Source organism: Harpia harpyja, chromosome 7, assembly GCF_026419915.1.
Source record: "Harpia harpyja isolate bHarHar1 chromosome 7, bHarHar1 primary haplotype, whole genome shotgun sequence".
Classification (NCBI taxonomy): Eukaryota; Metazoa; Chordata; class Aves; order Accipitriformes; family Accipitridae; genus Harpia; species Harpia harpyja.
The window spans coordinates 56,438,122-56,456,728 of NC_068946.1; the positions used below are offsets into that span (position 1 = coordinate 56,438,122).

Sequence of the window (18,607 nt, forward strand, 5' to 3'; positions counted from 1 at the left end):
AGTGGTGTGCGCTGGTATTTGGGACTCACACCTAGGTAGAGCTTTTTGCACAGAAAGTACAAGTGAGAGTATTGTTTTGCCTCCTCGCTAACGGCTGAGACGTAGCATCTGACTTAAACCAAAAAGTGAAACGTCCTGATCAAAGGGAGCACAGCAGATTTGTTTAAGCTTGTACCGAGCCTGTGGTGAAGCATGTACAACACGCCAGGGAGGGAGAGAAACCTGGAATGAATGCTCATTACCTCCCAAAATGTAAATAGATGTTGGGTTAGATGGATACACTAATACATATTCCAGGAACTACCTGCAATACCATCAACAAGTTACTGCATAAAGATGAGAAAATCCTGGTTTTAAAGGTGTTCTCCTTGCTAAAGTTCTTTGAAACCTCAGAGGCATTTCTGGGCATATATACATATACAATTTTCATGAAAACCTGAAACTGCTCTCAGGAAATGAAGCCTAATGAATGACTGTGTATTTGCAAAGATATACTGCCTGGTTTTCCACTCGTCTTCATGCAGCTGTGTTTATTTTCTGTGGGAGCTGCTGGGACTAAGAGCACTATTTAAAACTGCATATTTTGGGTGGGCACCTGGCTGGGCGTTGGCTTCTCCAGGCGAAGCATCCCATTTCTCCCAGCTTTTGCACGTATGCTCTTCTCGCATATCGCTTCTGAAAAGCTGTACAAATACTATTGCTCTCACGGCTTTGCTGTAATTTAAGTGTAATTCTTGACTTTAAAAAAAAGTACAGATAATTGATGCTGGCACTCGGGTCCCTTTAGCAACCTGTGAGGCCACTCTTCTCCCAAGGGGCACGCAGTGCTGTGCCAAAGGGCATAACTTGCTTTCTAAAAATATATATATATATGGTAAATTTACATGTGGTGCAGCAAGGTGTGTCTGGTTTCCTGAAGAGACTTTTACAGCCCAGAGATTGTCAAGTCCAGCCTGATACTCATTTCCCCCAGCACTGACAAAATTGATGCATCTCTTCCCTAGGAAATTCTGTGCGCCTGACGTGTTTGCAAGAAATGTTTGTCAGCTAAAACCGAAGACTGTACGGCAAATGCTATGTTTAGTTCAAGGGATCTTGAGTTAAGGACTGCGCATTAATTCTAAATACATGACAGAAGCTGTACCAGGCTGGGAGATGCTGGTGATGGAGCTGGGATCTATGAATGTTTCAAGTGCAAGACATGCACTCTTAGATGCAGGTGAAAGAGCTGTAGCTGGAATAGCTGGTTTAAACACAGAGTCAGAAGTTGTCTGTAGCAGAAAGAAACAGAAGAGTCCCTCAAAACAGAAGGCAGTGGTTTAGGGTTGTTAGGGTTGCTGGTATTAGGCAGTCACCTTCTCCAGGTATTTGCTGTGGGTTTGCGTAGGCAGCCCCTGTCCCAAAGCAGGAGGTCATTTGTCCCCCATCTCCCCTCTATTTGGGGGCCATCCCCTGGTTTCCAGCAGCTGAGGACCTCCGTCACCCCTGGTTCTAGCCCTGAGATACCTCTGGGGTATGTCTGAGTGCTGGGGCAGTCGGTGATCGCCATAATTTTTAAATCCTAGTACACCAAGAGAAGACGGCAAATGAGATTTTCCATCTTTCACAGGAGGCTCGTGGTCTGTATGGGGTGTCTCACGTTGAATTTTCTGTGTGAAGCGGCCACAGGCCAGCTGGGGCTGCAGGTCAGGAGCAGAAGTCGCACCGGTACGGGAGCAGGTCTGTTTGAAGCAGTTCTGGGGATGAATTGATTGCCTCTAAATGTTTAGTGTTGCAAAGATATTCAACAAATTAATACATATGTTAGACCAACAATGCTAAATAAGGAAAGTTTATTTCCAAACACAGCTCCGTGTTGTATTTCATCCTTCTATTGATATAGTTCATACCAAATGGCACATTATTTTCAGCTTGGAAATTGGCTGCCAGGTTTATGGTGTATTTAAATAAGTCTCCCAGCCATCCCTTGAGAGCCTTTTCCCATATCGTGGATGCAGGCAGGGAAGCTGGGAAGGAAGAGCCGGTGCTGCAGTGGGTCGCCTGCCGCTGCCGTGCTCCCTCCTCTCACTGCAGGCAGCGGTCAGGATACATCCGTGTAACTTGGAGCCCAAAAAAAAGCACCAACTATGTGGCCATATTGTATAGCACCAGCGAACGGTACTTTTCAATATGAAGAGAAATAGTTTTTCCATCCCAGGAAGGCAGTCTCTAACGCGAAATACTTCTTCAGATATGTTTTAGGCCTGCCAAAGCCCTGAAGATTAAAGTGCTCTATTTTGGTGCTCAGCGGCATATGGCTGGGTGGGTGTTTGGAGAAGCATAGGGCTGCTGAAGAAATCGTGTATTCAAAGGCAGGGGTTGGGGTTTGGGTTTGTGTTTCTTGCCTTGTAATTAAAATGTTCTCATTCGAAGAGGATAATTTATTTTAACTGTCTTTTTTTTTTTTTTCCTTTTCTAACTGACTGATTGGCAGACTTCTCTCAGGTTTCACTTTAGCCATATGTTCCTGAGGCATCCTCTGACCACAAACAATTTTCTTCTGATTTAACAAAACAGGCCGTCCTTCCCGTGTCTCTTCCCCAGCATCCCCAATGGACGGTTACATTGTGCTACAAATAAAAACACTGCATTTTTGGCTGCACTTTGGAGCCAAAACTCCATAAATTTCAGAACCCAGCTTTTTAATTCTGACTGAAGAACTGTAGTTGCAATTTGAAGGGAAATCCAGCAGAGAGGCAGCTACACTGGGCTTTTCAGTAAGCTGTCGAGGAAAGGAGGTGATTCAGGCAGCTTCAAGGTTAAGGGAAATCACTTCTGATACTAAACAAGGGTAGAAAGTTATTCTGATATTAATTCAGGATAATTGAGAACTTCTTGCTTTTAAGATTAAAGCTTGCTATTGATGGAGCAGGCATGAAATAACGAAAGAAGAGTGGTAGTTTCATCCCTGTCCTCTGGCATGCCCGTGGTCGTGGCCGCAGCCGCAGCAGCCAGTGCTTGCCGCGAGTCTTCCCCCGCCGCCCCGCGGCACGTCAGCCCTGAGCCTGGTGACGACGGGATTTTGCCATGTGGGACCCAGCACGGTGCTGCTGCCACCACCACCGTGGGAGCTGGGGTCTGGGGGAAGTCCCGGAGAAAACTGCCTTTCCTTACGGCCAAAGAAAATGGTCATCACGGTGGGGAAGTTCCAGCATCGCATTATGTTGAAATGTGCGTTTTATGGTAAGTGTTCGTTTTTATTTTTAGAAATTATTTCTCCTATGACAGGAGTTATGCATAGACTAATGTTAAAAAAAAACGCTTTTACTTTACAATAATTTGGGGAGCCCAGAGCTGGAAAGAGTTACTGGATTATTGAAGATAGAATCATATCATAGGGTATCATAGAGTGGTTTGGGTTGGAAGGGACCTCAAAGATCCTCTAGTTCCAGCCCCCTTGCCATGGGCAGGGACACCTTCCACTAGACCAGGTTGCTCAAAGCCCCATCCAACCTGGCCTTGAACACTGCCAGGGATGGGGCATCCACAACCTCTCTGGGCAACCTGTTCCAATGCCTCACCACCCTCACAGTGAAGATTTTTTTCCTAATATCTAATCTAAATCTACCCTCTTTCAGTTTAAAACCGTTACCCCTTGTCCTCTCACTACATGCCCTTGTAAAAAGTCCCTGTCCACCTTTCCTGTAGGCTCCCTTTAGGTACTGGAAGGCTGCTATAAGGCATCCCCAGAGTCTTCTCTTCTCCAGGCTGAACAAGCCCAACTCTGTCAGCCTGTCTTCATGGGAGAGGTGCTCCAGCCCTCTGATGATGTTTGTGTCCCTCCTCTGGACCCACTCCAGCAGGTCCGTGTCTTTCCTGTGCTGAGGACCCCAGAGCTGAACGCCGTACTGCAGGTGGGGTCTCATCAGAGTGAGTAGAGGGACAGAATCCCCTCCCTCGACCTGCTGGCCACGCTGCTGGTGATGCAGCCCAGGATACGGTCGGCTTTCTGGGCTGCAAACGCACATTCCCGGGTCGTGTTGAGCACTCTCAACAACCAACACCCCCAAGTCCTTCTCCTCAAGGCTGCTCTCAATCCACTCATTGCCTAGCCTCTATTTGTGCTTGGGATTGTCCTGACCCATGTGCAGGACCTTGCACTTGGCCTTGTTGACCTTCATGAGGTTTGCACGGGCCCACCTCTCCAGCCTGTCAAGGTCCCTCTGGGTGGCATCCCTTCCCTCCTGCGTGTCGACCGCACCACACAGCTTGGTGTTGTCAGCAAACTTGCTGAGGTTGCACTCGATCTGACTGTCCATGTCGATGACAAAGATGTTAAACAGTGCCGGTCTCAATACCGACCCCTGAGGAACGCCGCTCGTCACTGGTCTCTACTCAGACATTGAGCCTTTGACTGCAACTCTGAGTGCGACCATCCAGCCAATTCCTTATCCACCGAGTGGTCCACCCATCAAATCCATGTCTCTCCAATTTAGAGACAAGGATGTCGTGCAGGACGGTGTCAAATGCTCTGCACAAGTCCAGGTAGATGACGTCCATTGCTCTTCCCTTACCCACCAACACTGTAACCCCAACGGAGAAGGCCACCAAATTTGTCAGGGATGATTTTCCCTTAGTGAAGCCATGTTGGCTGTCACCAATCACCTTATTTTCCAAGATGTCCCCTTGCCAGTTGCAACGTGTCTGCAGCCGTGCAGAATGTCAGTTGTTTATGCGGTGTGTGGTGCCCGGGCTGGGGCTGAGGAGGTGGACAAGGGCATCCCGACCTTCCCCAGCACTGCCACCGGCTGCTGTGTCCCCAAAGCGGGAGGGCTTTAGTGTACTTTGCTGCCAGCAGTGAACCTTCTGTCTGCTCCAAGGTTTTGAAAATATTATCGGCTATTAGCATGAGGAAAGTTATCATAGGACTGTGTTATCAGTAAAAATTACAGAATACTTGAGGCTGGAGGGGAGCTCTGGAGAGCATCTGCTGCACTTTGTCAGGGGATGGATGGGCATCTCTATTTTCTGACAGAGTACCACTTTATAAGTATCGCCACGTCTGTGTATGTGCATCCTGTAAATACCCCCGTCCAGTGAGAATGGATGCGTTGCCTCTCCCCATTACCATCCTCCTTTCCTCCCTGTATCCCTTCCCTCCTGCCCCTTCCTCCCGCCCGTGCCTGATGCCAGCAGCGCTCCTGATGGATCCTAGCGGAGAGCGGCATGGAGCAGAGAATTAAATACTTCCATTTTGGCGGTGCGGCTGCTTATTCAATAACATCCCAGTAGGAGGGAAATGATGCAAAAATGGGAATGTGGCAGATGGCTCTGGAAAAAAAATCTGCTCAAAGAAAGGAGCTGAAGGGGCTGAAATCAGCCCTGACGCACTCCTGGACGTAGGTAGAAGGGGGCAGATCAGAGTCTTTCAGAATAATATGGGGGTTTGGGTCATAAGAAAAATACCAGGCCAGATTCTCAGATAGTATAAATTTCTGTCACTGCATTAAATGTGCATTAGACAGTTTTGTTCAGATAACTGAGATTCTGGCCCTGTTTTTTCAAAAGAATGGAAAATACTGCTGCAAATATCTACAGGCTGAGCGCAGAAGGGCAGCACTGAAGGCTGCAGTGCTTTTATTTTTTCCCCTTTTTTTGGGTAAGTGGCTAATACAAGAGAGGGGAGGTTAGCTCACCTGACAGTAGCCTGTTGCATTCCTTTACATGGGAACAGTATTAATATGTGCGGTGGTGCCTTGCTTTTACATGCGGGTTTTATGACATTTTCAAAACCTGCTATAATACGTGCTAATGAAGGGTAGCTGTGGTCCTGGTAAGCATCAAGATGAGCTGTCTGCAAGATGTCAGAAAACTATGTATGTATGAGTGATTAAAAATTGCCCTAAGAAGAGGACCGGCTGATAAGAAAAATACCTTGGCTGTCACCGCTATTTTTTAAGTGTCAAGATAGCTCCTGGGAGAACAGCACAGTCTGAATAAACCAGGAGGTATTTATAGTGCCGGAGCATAAACAACGTGTCTAAATTGAGTAGCAGAGCAGAAGCCTGGGTTTGCTATTCAGTGCGATGAGAAATTAAAATGTTTAGCATAAGACTGATGTCTGACTCTTGCATAAATGCGTGCATTGCGTTCCCTGGCTTGCTCTGCTCCCTTGGTTCCCTTTTGCATACATGCTTAATTTGTTTAATCTCTGACCTCCTCTTGTTGGGGCAATTTCTAGATCTCAGGAATAAATGGTGATTAAGCATCAAGTGTTCTAGAAAGGCCTACTGCAGGTTGAAGTTTCAAGAGAAACAATGCTCTCACTTGAGGAGTTGGCCACTGGACCCTGTCCTGTTGTATGTCAGACACCCTGAATTACCCGTCACCCGCAGTCTGTCCCAGCTCTTTGTGTGTTGAGTGGGTGCCTGGGGACACGTGTGGACCTCCACTCTGCCGTCTTCTGCACTGGTATCACAGGCTTGTCGGCAATGGCAGGCTCTCCATGGTTTTTTCCCACTTTTTCTTTCTGCTATGAAAAAGGGACACGGCTCTTGTGGAGCTGATCCATAGGGCCACTGCTTTGCTTTGTATCTCATCGCAGGACCTATTTGTGTCGTGATGTAAGAAACCAGAGATAAGCTTAAAGAACAAAACAGGCAGCGTATCTGTTCACTCATTACAGAAAGAACGAACTCAGATTATCCACAATTACCAAAATCCGAACTATTTTCTTCTCACCAGTACCGTCATCCCCCTACCACTTCTCTCCTCTGGCTCCATGGCATTCCCACTGCTGGCTTCGGAGCGGGCTGTGGCCGTGAAGGCGACGGGCGATGTCCTTGCCTAGTGCTGGCAGGGGCAGGGTGGGCAGGTTGTGTTCCGTGCCTTTCCCTAATCCCGCGCGTCTGCTGAACCGCTCCTCCGTCACTGCCTGCATCCCGCAACATCCACCAGCAGCCTCAGGCAGGGCTTGGAATTCACACACTTGTATTTTCATGAATTCACAGAGCACCTTTTTACAGTTGTTACCTTTAAGACTCTTTTTGTCTCTTGCATTTCAGGAAATGCCATATTTTTTTTTCTCTTTAACAAAAGGGTTTTTTTATCAAAACGTTACTTTAAAAGTAATCAGAAGCATTAAATGCATAGATGGCAAGGTGGCTGCCCATCTCCCTTCTACTAAAGAAAATCAGGCTCCAAAGATACCAGTACATTAAAGCAGACATTGACAGCAGACAGCGGCAGAGGCTGGCAACCACAAACTGACACAAAGTTTTATTGCACTTCAAACTACCATCAGTTTAATAAAAAAATACCCCCTGAAATTATGATGGGAAAATGTTAATGCTAAAAATAGCTGTTCTTTCCAAATAGATGGGAAGTGTTAGAGTTTAGACACCACGCTTTCTGTCTGCTTAGAAACCCTTCCGTCAGGCTGTACATTTCTCAGCCGTGCACAGTACAGCTTGTCATTTTAACTTACATTAAAAAAATAATCTGGCAATGAATGTTGAGAGGAAAAGCTTGAGAGCATCCTTCACTCCAAGTTTTGGTTCTGACCTCCCATTTCGGGCACCCATTTTCTGGCTTATCGCAGAACTCAGACAGCTAATGGCATTTCAGGTACAGGGTGGTGCAGGGGCCAGATTTTAACATCAGGATATCACGCTGTTACTTAGCTAAATGTGACAAAACCAGCTTCTCTTCCCCTATTTTCTCTACAGTCCTGGAAGAGGAAAGATTGCTGTGGAAATCATGCAACTCCTTTTTTCTACAGCAGTGTATCTTCCCTTATTCCTGCAAGAGTGCAGGTTGAGTGTGGTATATTTTTATATCAAGTCTCACATCAAGCTTTACTCTTGCCTTCATGGGCCTTAGATCACAGTTGTGAATGAGCTTAATTCTTAGTAATTGATTTAACATTGCTGGCTGATTAATTTTTAACACATATTTTTGAGGCTTTACAGATAAAGTGCAGGTTTAAGGGAAGTAAATGCACAGAGAAACATGTGAAGGGAAGAGCCACCTGGCTGCGCAGGTAGCATCTTGGACCCAGCTCAGGTCCAGGCATTTTAACATGCAGGGCCCTAGATCTTAATAAGAAAAAAGAAAAAAATCTGACAAAACGTCAACATATTTGTGCATTTTTGCCAGTAACTTCTGCTGGAGGATTTCTCTTCACTCCAGTCCTGGAGGGTGGGATGCCAAGATGCCCTTTTTGATGCCTTCAGGATGATGTGCTGTTGAGTCGTCATAATGCCAAAATAATTAACTCTCTCCCCGACTGGTTAAGATTAACATTTCCATGTTAAGAAGGACACCTCCTGGCATCCCTGTGCCCAGCCCTTGGCCAGCAAATTGCAGCCCAGAAACTCAAAAGGATTTAAGGTGAAATTTCTGGCATTACCTTGGAAGGAGAAAAGAGCCATATAACCTTTGTATGCCTAAATTGCTTCTAAAGACTTTGGGGGGGGGGGCTGTTAAAAGCTTATTAGTGATCTATGATTTGTCAACTATCAGCCAACTTCTGTAATAAAATGTAAGAGGGCCCTATAAATAACAGCACGCCTGTGATTTTTTATCAAGGCAATATATTATGAGTTCTAGAAATTGCCTGAATGCAGCCAGCTCCATCTGGGTACTTTAGAAATTTAGAAATAATTTGAGGGTTATTATAGGATAGAATTAGTCAAAGCACTTATTTACAGATTTTTTTTGTCCTCCATCTGCCCCCTTATTAATTCGGGGAGGCAGCTCTCAGCTGTGCTGACAGTGAGTCACAGCGGTAGGATGCTTTGTATTTTCACCATTCTCTGGTCGCTTCAGGAGGGACCGCGTACCTGGGTACTTTAGGACGCATCTAATTGTCTAAAGCCAGCATTAACCACAGTAACGACTGTAACTGAGCTCAGGCTTACAGAGCCCAGCATGGGGATGAAGGACAGGTTGTCCACATCCAGCTGTGTCCAGTAACTTCAGCAGGGTATGCAGTGCCCATCGCAACCCAAAGCCAGTGATGGGGACATCATGGCCAACATACGTGGGACAGGACTTTGGGCGATGTGAGATGATGCTGGATTTTGGGTGGGTTTGGTGGCAGCAGCCGTTGTCCTTTGGGATACCTTCGCCTTCCTGGGGAACTGGCCTTGTACTGTAGCAAAGCTAGAAGCTATCGGGATCGTTAACTGAATTATTAGGATTTCAGATGCTGGGGAATTCTGACCCCAGCATCATCCCAGTGGCACCAAACGTCCTCTGTGTTATGTTCTTACCGAGCGAGCATGCTGGGAGCTCCAGTCCCGGTCAGCCGTGTCTAAGTGTTTGCACAATCCTCTTTCTTGTTGGTGTTTCCTGGAAATGGGGTACCGAGTCTAAACCTGCCCTAGCCAGAGACAGAGAAAAAAATAAAAGCTTGAATAGTCTGCTGCTTGGCTGATGCTGGGATAATTGCATCCACTTTTTCAGCTCAGCTAGGGCTCTAAAACCAAGAGTTCTACCTCATTAGAAATAACAACTTGTAATTAATAACTCATGATGTGACAGATAGATGCATTTTTCTCCAGTGATAGCACTTGCTTCAGATAGAGTGAATGCTGAAAGGAGAAGGCATGATTATTAAAAAAAAGAAAAGATACTTTGATATCAAACTTGAGGAGAGAAATATATCAGTTTAACCCATGCTCATCCTCCAGAGCTGCTCTGCTGTATATTATTCAAGGGAGTTAATGGAAAATTTTCCTAGATAGGCATGGCTGGGATTTTCCTGTGTTACGAACTGTGGCATTATGTGCCGGCCTCTACAGAGGGATGCCAGATCACTGCGGGTGGGTGTAAATGACTGAATTTAATCAGTAGCAAAGTTTCTAATAATGTCTAATACTAAAGCTCTCTCTAACAACACTTCAGCCTCTGCCCGTGAGCAGATGAGTCCCAAAACTTTGCCCTTGCCTTCCTTTAAGCTCATTATTCATAATACTTTGAAAACAGTCAGCTCCTGGTTTCTGCAGAAGGAATGTAATTCCTGGAAACAGCAAGAGGTGATCTGGGTAGAGGTGGTCCCAAATACACAGGATTGAGGTTTGTGAAAGTACGGGGTATTCAGACAAGACAGCATTGCTTGCCCCCTTAGGAGCAGTGCTTCTGGATGAAAATGCCTTCCCTTGGACCTAGTGAACAATGGTTTTGCAGCCTCTGTTTTTGAAATAATAGAGAGGGGGTTTATTGGACATTTGATTGGGGTTTTATGCTGGAATATGTGCATAAGGGTACCTCTTTTTCAGGTGCGTTGTTGCGATTTGTATGCAGGCAGAGCTTTGCTAATGTGCATTGCAATCACCGGCCGTTAACAGCTCTGGAGAGCACTTCGTGATGGAAGCGTGTGTTAGGAGTGATGAACAAAACGCATCGAAACCTTTTACTTTGACAAATGGATGGCTTTTTAATTATATGCACTGCATACAGCGTGTTTGCTTCCAAACGAGAGTTTAAAATTTATACTGCAAATGAATATTAATAATATAGACAACTTGGTAAAATTTTAACAGGCCCATTAACATGATGAAGGCATCGAAGGATCTGCTGGCGGTGTACCCTGCTGATGAATAACGTCTTAGGGGAAAAAAAAAAAGCACAAAAACCCAAAAAGCCCTTCATACCAACAGGAGAGGAAAACTTATTAGCCTGACGTTAATGGCCTGATCCGTTAGAGCCCATTGGGCGTGAGCCCATGCCTACCGCAGCGTGCGGTCCCCTGGTAGGTGTCCATCAGCAGCCGGACCCTGCGCCTCGGCATGGCCCAGCACAGCTCCCAGCCTCCTGCTGCTTTATGCATCTTATTTTTTAAAGGTCCAGAAAGAAACTACATCTGCATTAAAATAAAAGACCTATATTTATCTGAGCATAAATTAATGGAAAATAATCCTGAGGTAGTTATCAAGAAGGGCTATCAGTGCTGGGTTGCACCCAGCTGCTCCTGCTTTTTCTATGGGAAAACGTGGGAATACCTGCTGATTTTCTGTTTGGTGCTTTGCTGTCCAGGCAGCCTGTTGAAGATGCAGATCGTGGTGCAAGTAAGGGGAGAGCACCGTTGCCAGCTTTAACTCTCCCAAGGAGGGAGCATGGCCCATGTGTCAGGACACTTGCGAAGAGCTGATTGATGCTTGTTCTGCGCAAGGACGTGGGTAATGGCTCCGGTCATCAAGTGCCTTATGCAACTCTGTTGTTATTGCTGGAATAATACAAAGGAGATGGTTACAGCCGGGGTGGTTGTGAGCTGGCTGCTCGAAGCGTGTAATAGCAGAAAGGCATTGCAGAGCTTATAGCTGGGAGCCTGAGGCTTTGCTGAGAAACAGAAAAGGAAGGAAGAGCTGGGAAACGCGGCAGAGCTGGAAGAAAACCTAAGAATTGATTTCTTGTCCAAGGGCTTATCAGAGCACGTTAGCACCTCTTAGCATCATCTGCTTAGCATGACAGGTATTCCCTATTATGACGAGTGTATTAGCTGCTGCTGTTCATCCTGAGAGACTATTAAACAATTTGCACCCTCGGGTTTGTTAGTGAATAAGACAAATTGATTTTAAAGAAAAATTATACACCTGCAAATATTTATCTCTCCAGTGAGCTTACAAAGGGTTGCATCAATGGAACAAAATGTGACGCTGATTTTCCTGAGATTCAGCTGATACATTTTTCGATAGGAAGCAAGTATAAAATTCCTCCTTTGAAAGCCTATGGGCAGCAGCAGGTTTGGGAGTGGCAGGATGATAGATCAGGAGGCAGAAATAGCCCCACAGCCCAGCGGCTGGCAGGGATGGGAGAGCCTAACCCGGCAGGTCCCATGCCCCGGCATTGCCCCGGGCATGCAGCATCAGCTGTGGGAACTCTTGCGGATGCGGATGCAGATGGGGATGTGGATGCAGATGGGGATGCGGATGCAGGTGCCGGCCGGTCCTGTGCACTGGTCCCCTTCCCCGTGCCCTGGCAGCGTTGCTGACCCACATATTCCCCCCACACCCCTTATTACACCCCCCACAGCATTTTGATAGCACACAATAAAGCTTAATTTTTTTTTTTTTGCAGTGTTGCCAACGCAAAGAAAAAGCCGTGCAAGGGATTTCCACCCAACAGTCAGCTCTTTGCAGAGCAGCGTTGCTGTGGCCGGGGTGGCCACCGCAGCGGTGTTCCCACGGGAGCCCTTTGGTGATGCCGGAGGTGCGGCTCACCCCCCTCAGCAAAGCCTGCGGCGCAGCGAGGTCGACAATTATCAACTTTTCTATACAGAGTGATTTGCATTTTAAGCAATTTGTTATCTAAAGCGTAGGTCACCGGAGTTAACCGGCCATCTGCTTCACAGGCACCATAGACCCAATTCCAAACACAGCTCTCACCATTTGCATGCGTTATTAGACGCGTTCGTTTGCTAATGAGGTCTCCCTCGGAAGTCAGGTCTGAAGAAGCAGAGGGGGAAAGGTCTGGGCTTTCGCGGCGAAGGTACGGCTAATGAACGGCTGGAGACTAAAGGACACAGATGGAAGAAGTACTCATTCTAATTACCATTTTTCTAAAAATTGCATGTTTTTTTCTAAACCCATTAGGTATGTGATTGCTTCCACTTCACTTTGTAAACAGAACTGAAACATGGTGACTGGGTGGAAATACACCATAAAGGATAAACCAGTGTCCTGTCTGAGGCTGTGGGAAGGGGGTAGGATTGCTTGGTCTCCGGGTATGCTCCTGCAGGTGTCTGAGCTCAGGAGAGGTGCCATCACGGGCAGTGGGAGCAGCGTTATGTGCAAAAAACCCCGTGGGTTCATAATTTTCTCCTAAGAGATAAAACAGAAAACTGAGATTTATGTCTCGTGATATATTCAGATGTATTAGCAGTAGAAATCGCTATGCAAAAGTAAAACTTCGATTCCATTAGCAGTAACAGAAAGAGTGATAAAATTTTATTTTTCTGGCTGTATGTCACCAGACGCATATCCATCCCCTGCTCCCCCTCGCTACAGCCCCGCTGTTTTTCTTGTGCCTTCCAAAGTTTCCTTTAATTTTCTTCTGACTTAAAGGCGTTCTTGCCAGCTAAGCAGAGGATGTGTTTGCAGAGGTAGATTTAGCTTCCTGAAAACCAAATGTCATATTTCCAGTTTGCTATACTAGGATAAAATGGCAGGGTAATTCTATTTACAGATTGCTACAGATACCATTTTAAAAAAATTTATAAAAGAAGCAGCAGGATTTTTTTTCTAGAAGCCTGCAGCAATCCACAGTCATTGTTTCCCTCTGATTTCCAAGGTCAGATGGGTCACCAGGACGGCCAAGTCTGGGTGCTCGGGAGGAGGACTTTTACTCCACGGTGGGAGGCGGTGGAGAAAGAGGAAGGGCCGTGTTGTGCCTCTTAGTCATATTTCTTCTCCCCTGCTAATTTTTTGAAGCTTGGATCTCAGCCTGGCGGCAATGGATCTGTGAGCAGATTGCTGGTGAAGCCCTTGAAGAGGAGTAAATGTTTTTCATAGGACATACCTACTGCTTGCTGGTGGGTTGGAATCCACTAACACGGGCTTGGTTTGTGCATACAATGCATAAAGCATAGGGTCTGGGTTTGTATGCATTTGTCAGTATGATGAAAATACGGAATAACTTAGTAATACTTTAGCATACTGACAAGTCCAACTTTACATTGCAATTAGCAGCTCTTGCTAATTTACTGCCAGGGGTATCAGTTAGCCCTGTGTTTCCCTATGTCACCAGCACCTTCAAAAGTGTCCATAATAATAGATGTGAATTATTCAGTTACACTCCTTCCTCTATTGTTGGCTCCTTTCACCTTGAGGACAACAATTTAATAGCTACTGTATGTAAATGGCAGGCATGCCAATGCCTTTTCTTTTATACATATTAAAAACGTAAAATGTGTTTCATTGAAATGTGCAAAAACCCCCAAGCTTTATGTGCATCCGCCATTGTCCATAACTCGTGGAAGTTTTTCTCCCTTTCTCGTTGCAGGGATGACGTGCCAAGCCAGGACATCCTATACCGAGGATGAGGTGCTCTGGGGTCATCGGTTCTTCCCTGTTATCTCCTTGGAAGAGGGGTTCTTTAAAGTCGATTACTCCCAGTTCCACGCGACGTTTGAGGTCCCCACCCCACCGTACAGCGTGAAGGAGCAGGAGGAAATGCTGCTCATGTCCTCTCCCTTGATAGCGCCCGCAGTGAGCAACAGCAAGGAAAGGAATAACTCGGTGGAGTGCCTGGATGGTCTTGACGAAGTTGGCACAAAACTACCTTCAAAACTGCAGAAAATAACTGGGAGGGAAGACTTCCCCAAAAAACTCCTCAGGATGAGTTCCACCACCTCGGAGAAGGCCTACAGCATGGGGGATTTACCCATGAAACTCCAGCGGATCAGCTCGGTCCCCGGGAACTCGGAGGAGAAACTGGTGTCTAAAACCACAAAGATGATGTCGGATCCCATCAGCCAGTCGGTGGCCGACCTGCCGCCCAAGCTGCAGAAGCTGTCAGGCGGCGGCAGGATGGAAGGGAACCTTCCACCCAAACTGCGAAAGATGAATTCGGACCGCTTTACATAACCCGACGGGACTTCTAGCTACCGTTTAGAGCTTGAACTGCTACTGGCAAGGGCAGCGTGGGCAGGAGAGCAGGCCCTCCACCAGCCGTATGTGTGCTAAACTCTGTGGTCCCCGGCACGCCGGGAGGCAGGAGCATCCCCTCGGTAGCGGTGGCTGCGCTGTAAGTACGAACGACGGGACGACCGGCGAGCTGATGTTCATTGGCATGTAGTATCACAACACGCATGCAATAATAGTGTGCAATTTTTGCATATAGTTTTATGGCATGACTCCTACTATATTTATACTGTATATTCTGAAAAATAGGGAAAGGGGCGTTCCTTTCCCCTGTATTTCTTAAGAGTAAGTAGTAGGTAAAACATGCGAGTGGGTAACTTTCAGGGTAAGTTATAATTTGATTTGAAAATGGGTTTGGGGTTCTTTTTTCTGACGTGGATCGTGATGTTTTGTTCAACAAAGTAGTTATGGTGCATGTCTGTTTTTCTTAAAAGAAGGTGTATTAGTTAATTCCTAACACCAAATCTGCTAGCCTTAAATTAACTGCTGGTTTCTATTTTGCTTTAACATTTTCTTGGGGTTTCTTTTCCTGCCTCTAGGCTACCAGAAAAAAAACTAAAATGTATTTCATAAGGCATTGTTTAGAGAAGAAACTTGTATGAATAAGCCTAGGCAAAACAATAAATGAATGAATAAAATTCACACTTTAGATACGGTTAGTAAAAATTTTTAAAAATCTTGGTGATTTATAATATATGTGCAAGAAAACCATTTTAAATAAGCAGGACATGCTTGATTTCTCATGTTGCTAGAGTAGCTAAACATGAAAATAGCTGAATGTCTCCATGAAACCAAGCAGGCATTTATTCTGGACGAACTGCACTCCAAAGGCAGAATCGCAATTCCCCCTAACTCCGCAGCGCCCGGATTTCGCTCCCTCTTGCTTTGACGGCCCAGTTGGGCCAGTTGCGATGCAGGTGATGGTTGCGGGAGCCGCGGTCTCGCAACCGGAGCTGTGCGGAGTCGTGGCAAGTCCCGAGCCCGGGCAGGCACACGGCTCCCTGGCCGCTGGCTGCTGGCATCGCTCCTTACTGCTTTCTCTATGGTGAAAATAATGTTTAAACACGTTCTTTAACTGAAGTTGACCCTGTGGGTTTCAAAATGAGTAATACTTTGTATAAATGTTTGGTTTGATATCCTTCTGTGCTTGTCTTCGGGTTTCCTTTTCCATCTTGTTTTGCTCCGGCAGGGTCGAGCCGGGAGGGCTGGGTGTTGGGGGGTTGCCCCCCCTCCCATCATCGTGGCTTGCGGTGCTGGAGCACCCCGAGCCACCCCGGACCCCCCCCAAAATGTTGAAGGTCGGCTGTCGCGTGCCCAGGGGCACCCGTGGTCTGTGGTCTGTGTTTGGGGGCCAGGTCACGATGGCTTCCCGGGGGCTCCTTCTTGGAGGAGGGGGTCTGGGTGAGACGGAGCGATGGGCGGCACGAGCTGGGTACGAAAGCCACTGCCAAGAGCGGCCAGGAAAAGGGCTCTGCGTGACATCGTCTGTACGTAAAACCCTTGAGACCACAGCCAGGTGGTCCCAGACGCGGACATGCGTGTGACGTAGCTGCGGTCACGGACGGGCACTGCTGACTCGCGGGCTCGGGACCGTCCTGCACGAATGCTGACGCTTGCTACAGTAAGTCATAACAACAGGTCTGATGATCTTTGAGGAAAAAAAAATTGTTTGTTATAAATGTTGGCATGGAGTAAGGACTCAGAAACTCAGCACTGCTGGAGGGTTGGCTCAGACACCGCTGTGGCTCAGTGCTTTCCCTGGAAGTTGCAGCGTAGGACCCGTCAGTTGTACACCCAAGGACTTTATACTAACTTCCAAAGTTTCTCTTCATGGTTTATCATGATTTTTGAGTGGCACTGCATGCTTTTTACACCTTTGGCTATACTTCAATTCTCTGCACGTTATTGTTGAAGGGAAGGGTGTGCATTGCTCCCTGTGTGCTGGTCCTGTGCTCTACGTGCGCAGTGAGCAGATTGCTGATGTGGCAAGGTAAAAACTGGACTCCTGTTCCCCTGTTTGCTAACACTTCCTCAGGTTGTCTTGTAAAATACCGCTGATTTTTGTACCACACGTAACTCTTCTACCAGTCCTTGACTGACAGCAAAAATAGCCATGTACAATTGCCAGGTGTCAACAGTAAAATCCCCACCAAGTTCAAACCAGAGAGCCAAGAACGTTAATTGGCATGGTAAACACTCAGCTAGTGCCACAGCCGAGTGATGAGTCCTGCCAGCAGGCTTGAGCAGATTGGTCTGGTTTTGAAGGAAGGGTCTCCAGCAGCTTGACTTCTCCTCAAAAACTCCTTTTGTTATTTTGGGGTGGATGGGGGACCACTGCCTCCTTCCTGAGGTGCTGCTGGAGCATGACCCAGCCAACCCACTGCCCTGCTGTGACACTGCAGTTGGACTAGATGATCTTTGTAGGTCCCTTCCAACTGAAAATATTCTATTCTATTCTATTCTATTCTATTCTATTCTATCCTATCCTATCCTATCCTATCCTATCCTATTCCCCTGTGCTGCCCCCAGTTTTGTGGCTCTGGTACGGAAGCGCTGGTGCAAGGTGGGGTCCCCTGGGGGTTGCCCATCTTTGCTGAGTTCTCCTGCCATCAGCTTGGGGGATGGCTCATGGTCTGGTTGACTTTTCTTTATGGAAAAGTAAATGTGACATGTCCCCAGACTAAGAGCAATGGTGTTTCACCAGCCGTGCCCCAGGGCCACCAGCATCCTCCCTCCCGAAAACCGTGGGGAAGGTGCCTGGCTTCCCGTGCCTTGGCAAGGTAGCTGCTCAGCGGCCGCAAAGTCCTGCCTTCGGGAGAGCCAAGTGGTGTTTTTCTTTGGGAAACTGTGTACAAGATTGAATTAAGTAGGAGCAGTGTGGATGTGTTCTACAAATTGAACTTAAAATAGGTGACAGAGAGAAGTGCTGTAGCTGTAAAATATATTGGCAGTCTGAGTGGCTGCAGCTTACTCAGTGCCTGTGTAAAAATATCTGAAAGTATGTGAAACACTGGAGAAGTAGCCTCACTTTTATTAAATTAATGCCATAAAAAATATTAAGTTATGATTAACTGAAAAGTTTGATTTTTTAAATCAAAATATGCACCTGTCCTTGCTGGATGCAAGATTTCTGAGGCTTGTGGCTTGTCTTGCAATGCGTTATGTATGTTAAGGTGACAATGTATGCGTCTTTCATTAATAAGAGTGAAAGTACAAACATGGATGATAACTTTCTTTAGTTATTTATTTTAGGAAGTTACTTCTGATTAATATTTCATTTTTATTGCTGTGGCCACTTTTTTTTTTTCCTAATTAACATTTAGCCCAGCCCTAATGCTTATGCTAAGAAAAAGTAACTGTTTGATTGCACAGCCGGTCTGTGTTCTCTACTGCTGAATTTATGCTTGAATTATATTGTAAATTGTACATATTCAAATTAGAATAAACTAAATGCATTTTCTGGCATGCAGTCTATAACTGTATAAATGTACAAGTTTATTTGAATTATACAAAATAACAAACTCTTGTATTCATTAATACTGCAAGCTCAGTTTTATCTAAAGCTATATTAAACTTTCAAAAATCGTTCGGTTTAAATGTGTTTGTCTTTTATCCCATCCACTTTTTATTACTTTAATAAATGACTATGGATTCAAGCTGTTTGAGGGCTCCTGATTTCTCATGTAGTGTGTGCAAAAGGCCAGTCTCTTGATTGCTGTTAAGAGCAGCAAAACTAAAACCTGAGTTTAGTTGAGCTGCATTTTCAGGGTCTCTGGAGGCGGTCTGGCTGAGCCCAGGCCCAGAAAATCCAAGTCAGGAGTCCGCAGGCTCCTTCCTGAAGGACAGCGAAGAGCAGAGCCCGAGGTACGTGCTGAAAACCCGTAGACTCTATAATTCAGGCAGCCCCGATATGCCAACGTCCTGCTGAATTTCTGAACTTTACATTAATTTATGAAATGCCATTTCCTCTGTAGCACAGAGAC

The 18,607-nt window shown here is 46.2% G+C and overlaps 1 protein-coding gene across 1 annotated transcript in view; it reads left to right on the plus strand.

The window, feature by feature from the left end:
• Window positions 1–18,209, plus strand: part of KCNJ3 (potassium inwardly rectifying channel subfamily J member 3) — a 59,765-nt gene extending 41,556 nt beyond the window's left edge. Inside the window, exon 3 of the mRNA XM_052793137.1 lies at window positions 13,984–18,209. Coding sequence (XP_052649097.1) covers window positions 13,984–14,567 — 584 coding nt within the window. The 3' untranslated portion in view covers window positions 14,568–18,209. The remainder of the gene's footprint in view (window positions 1–13,983) is intronic.
• Window positions 18,210–18,607: the final 398 nt, after the last annotated feature.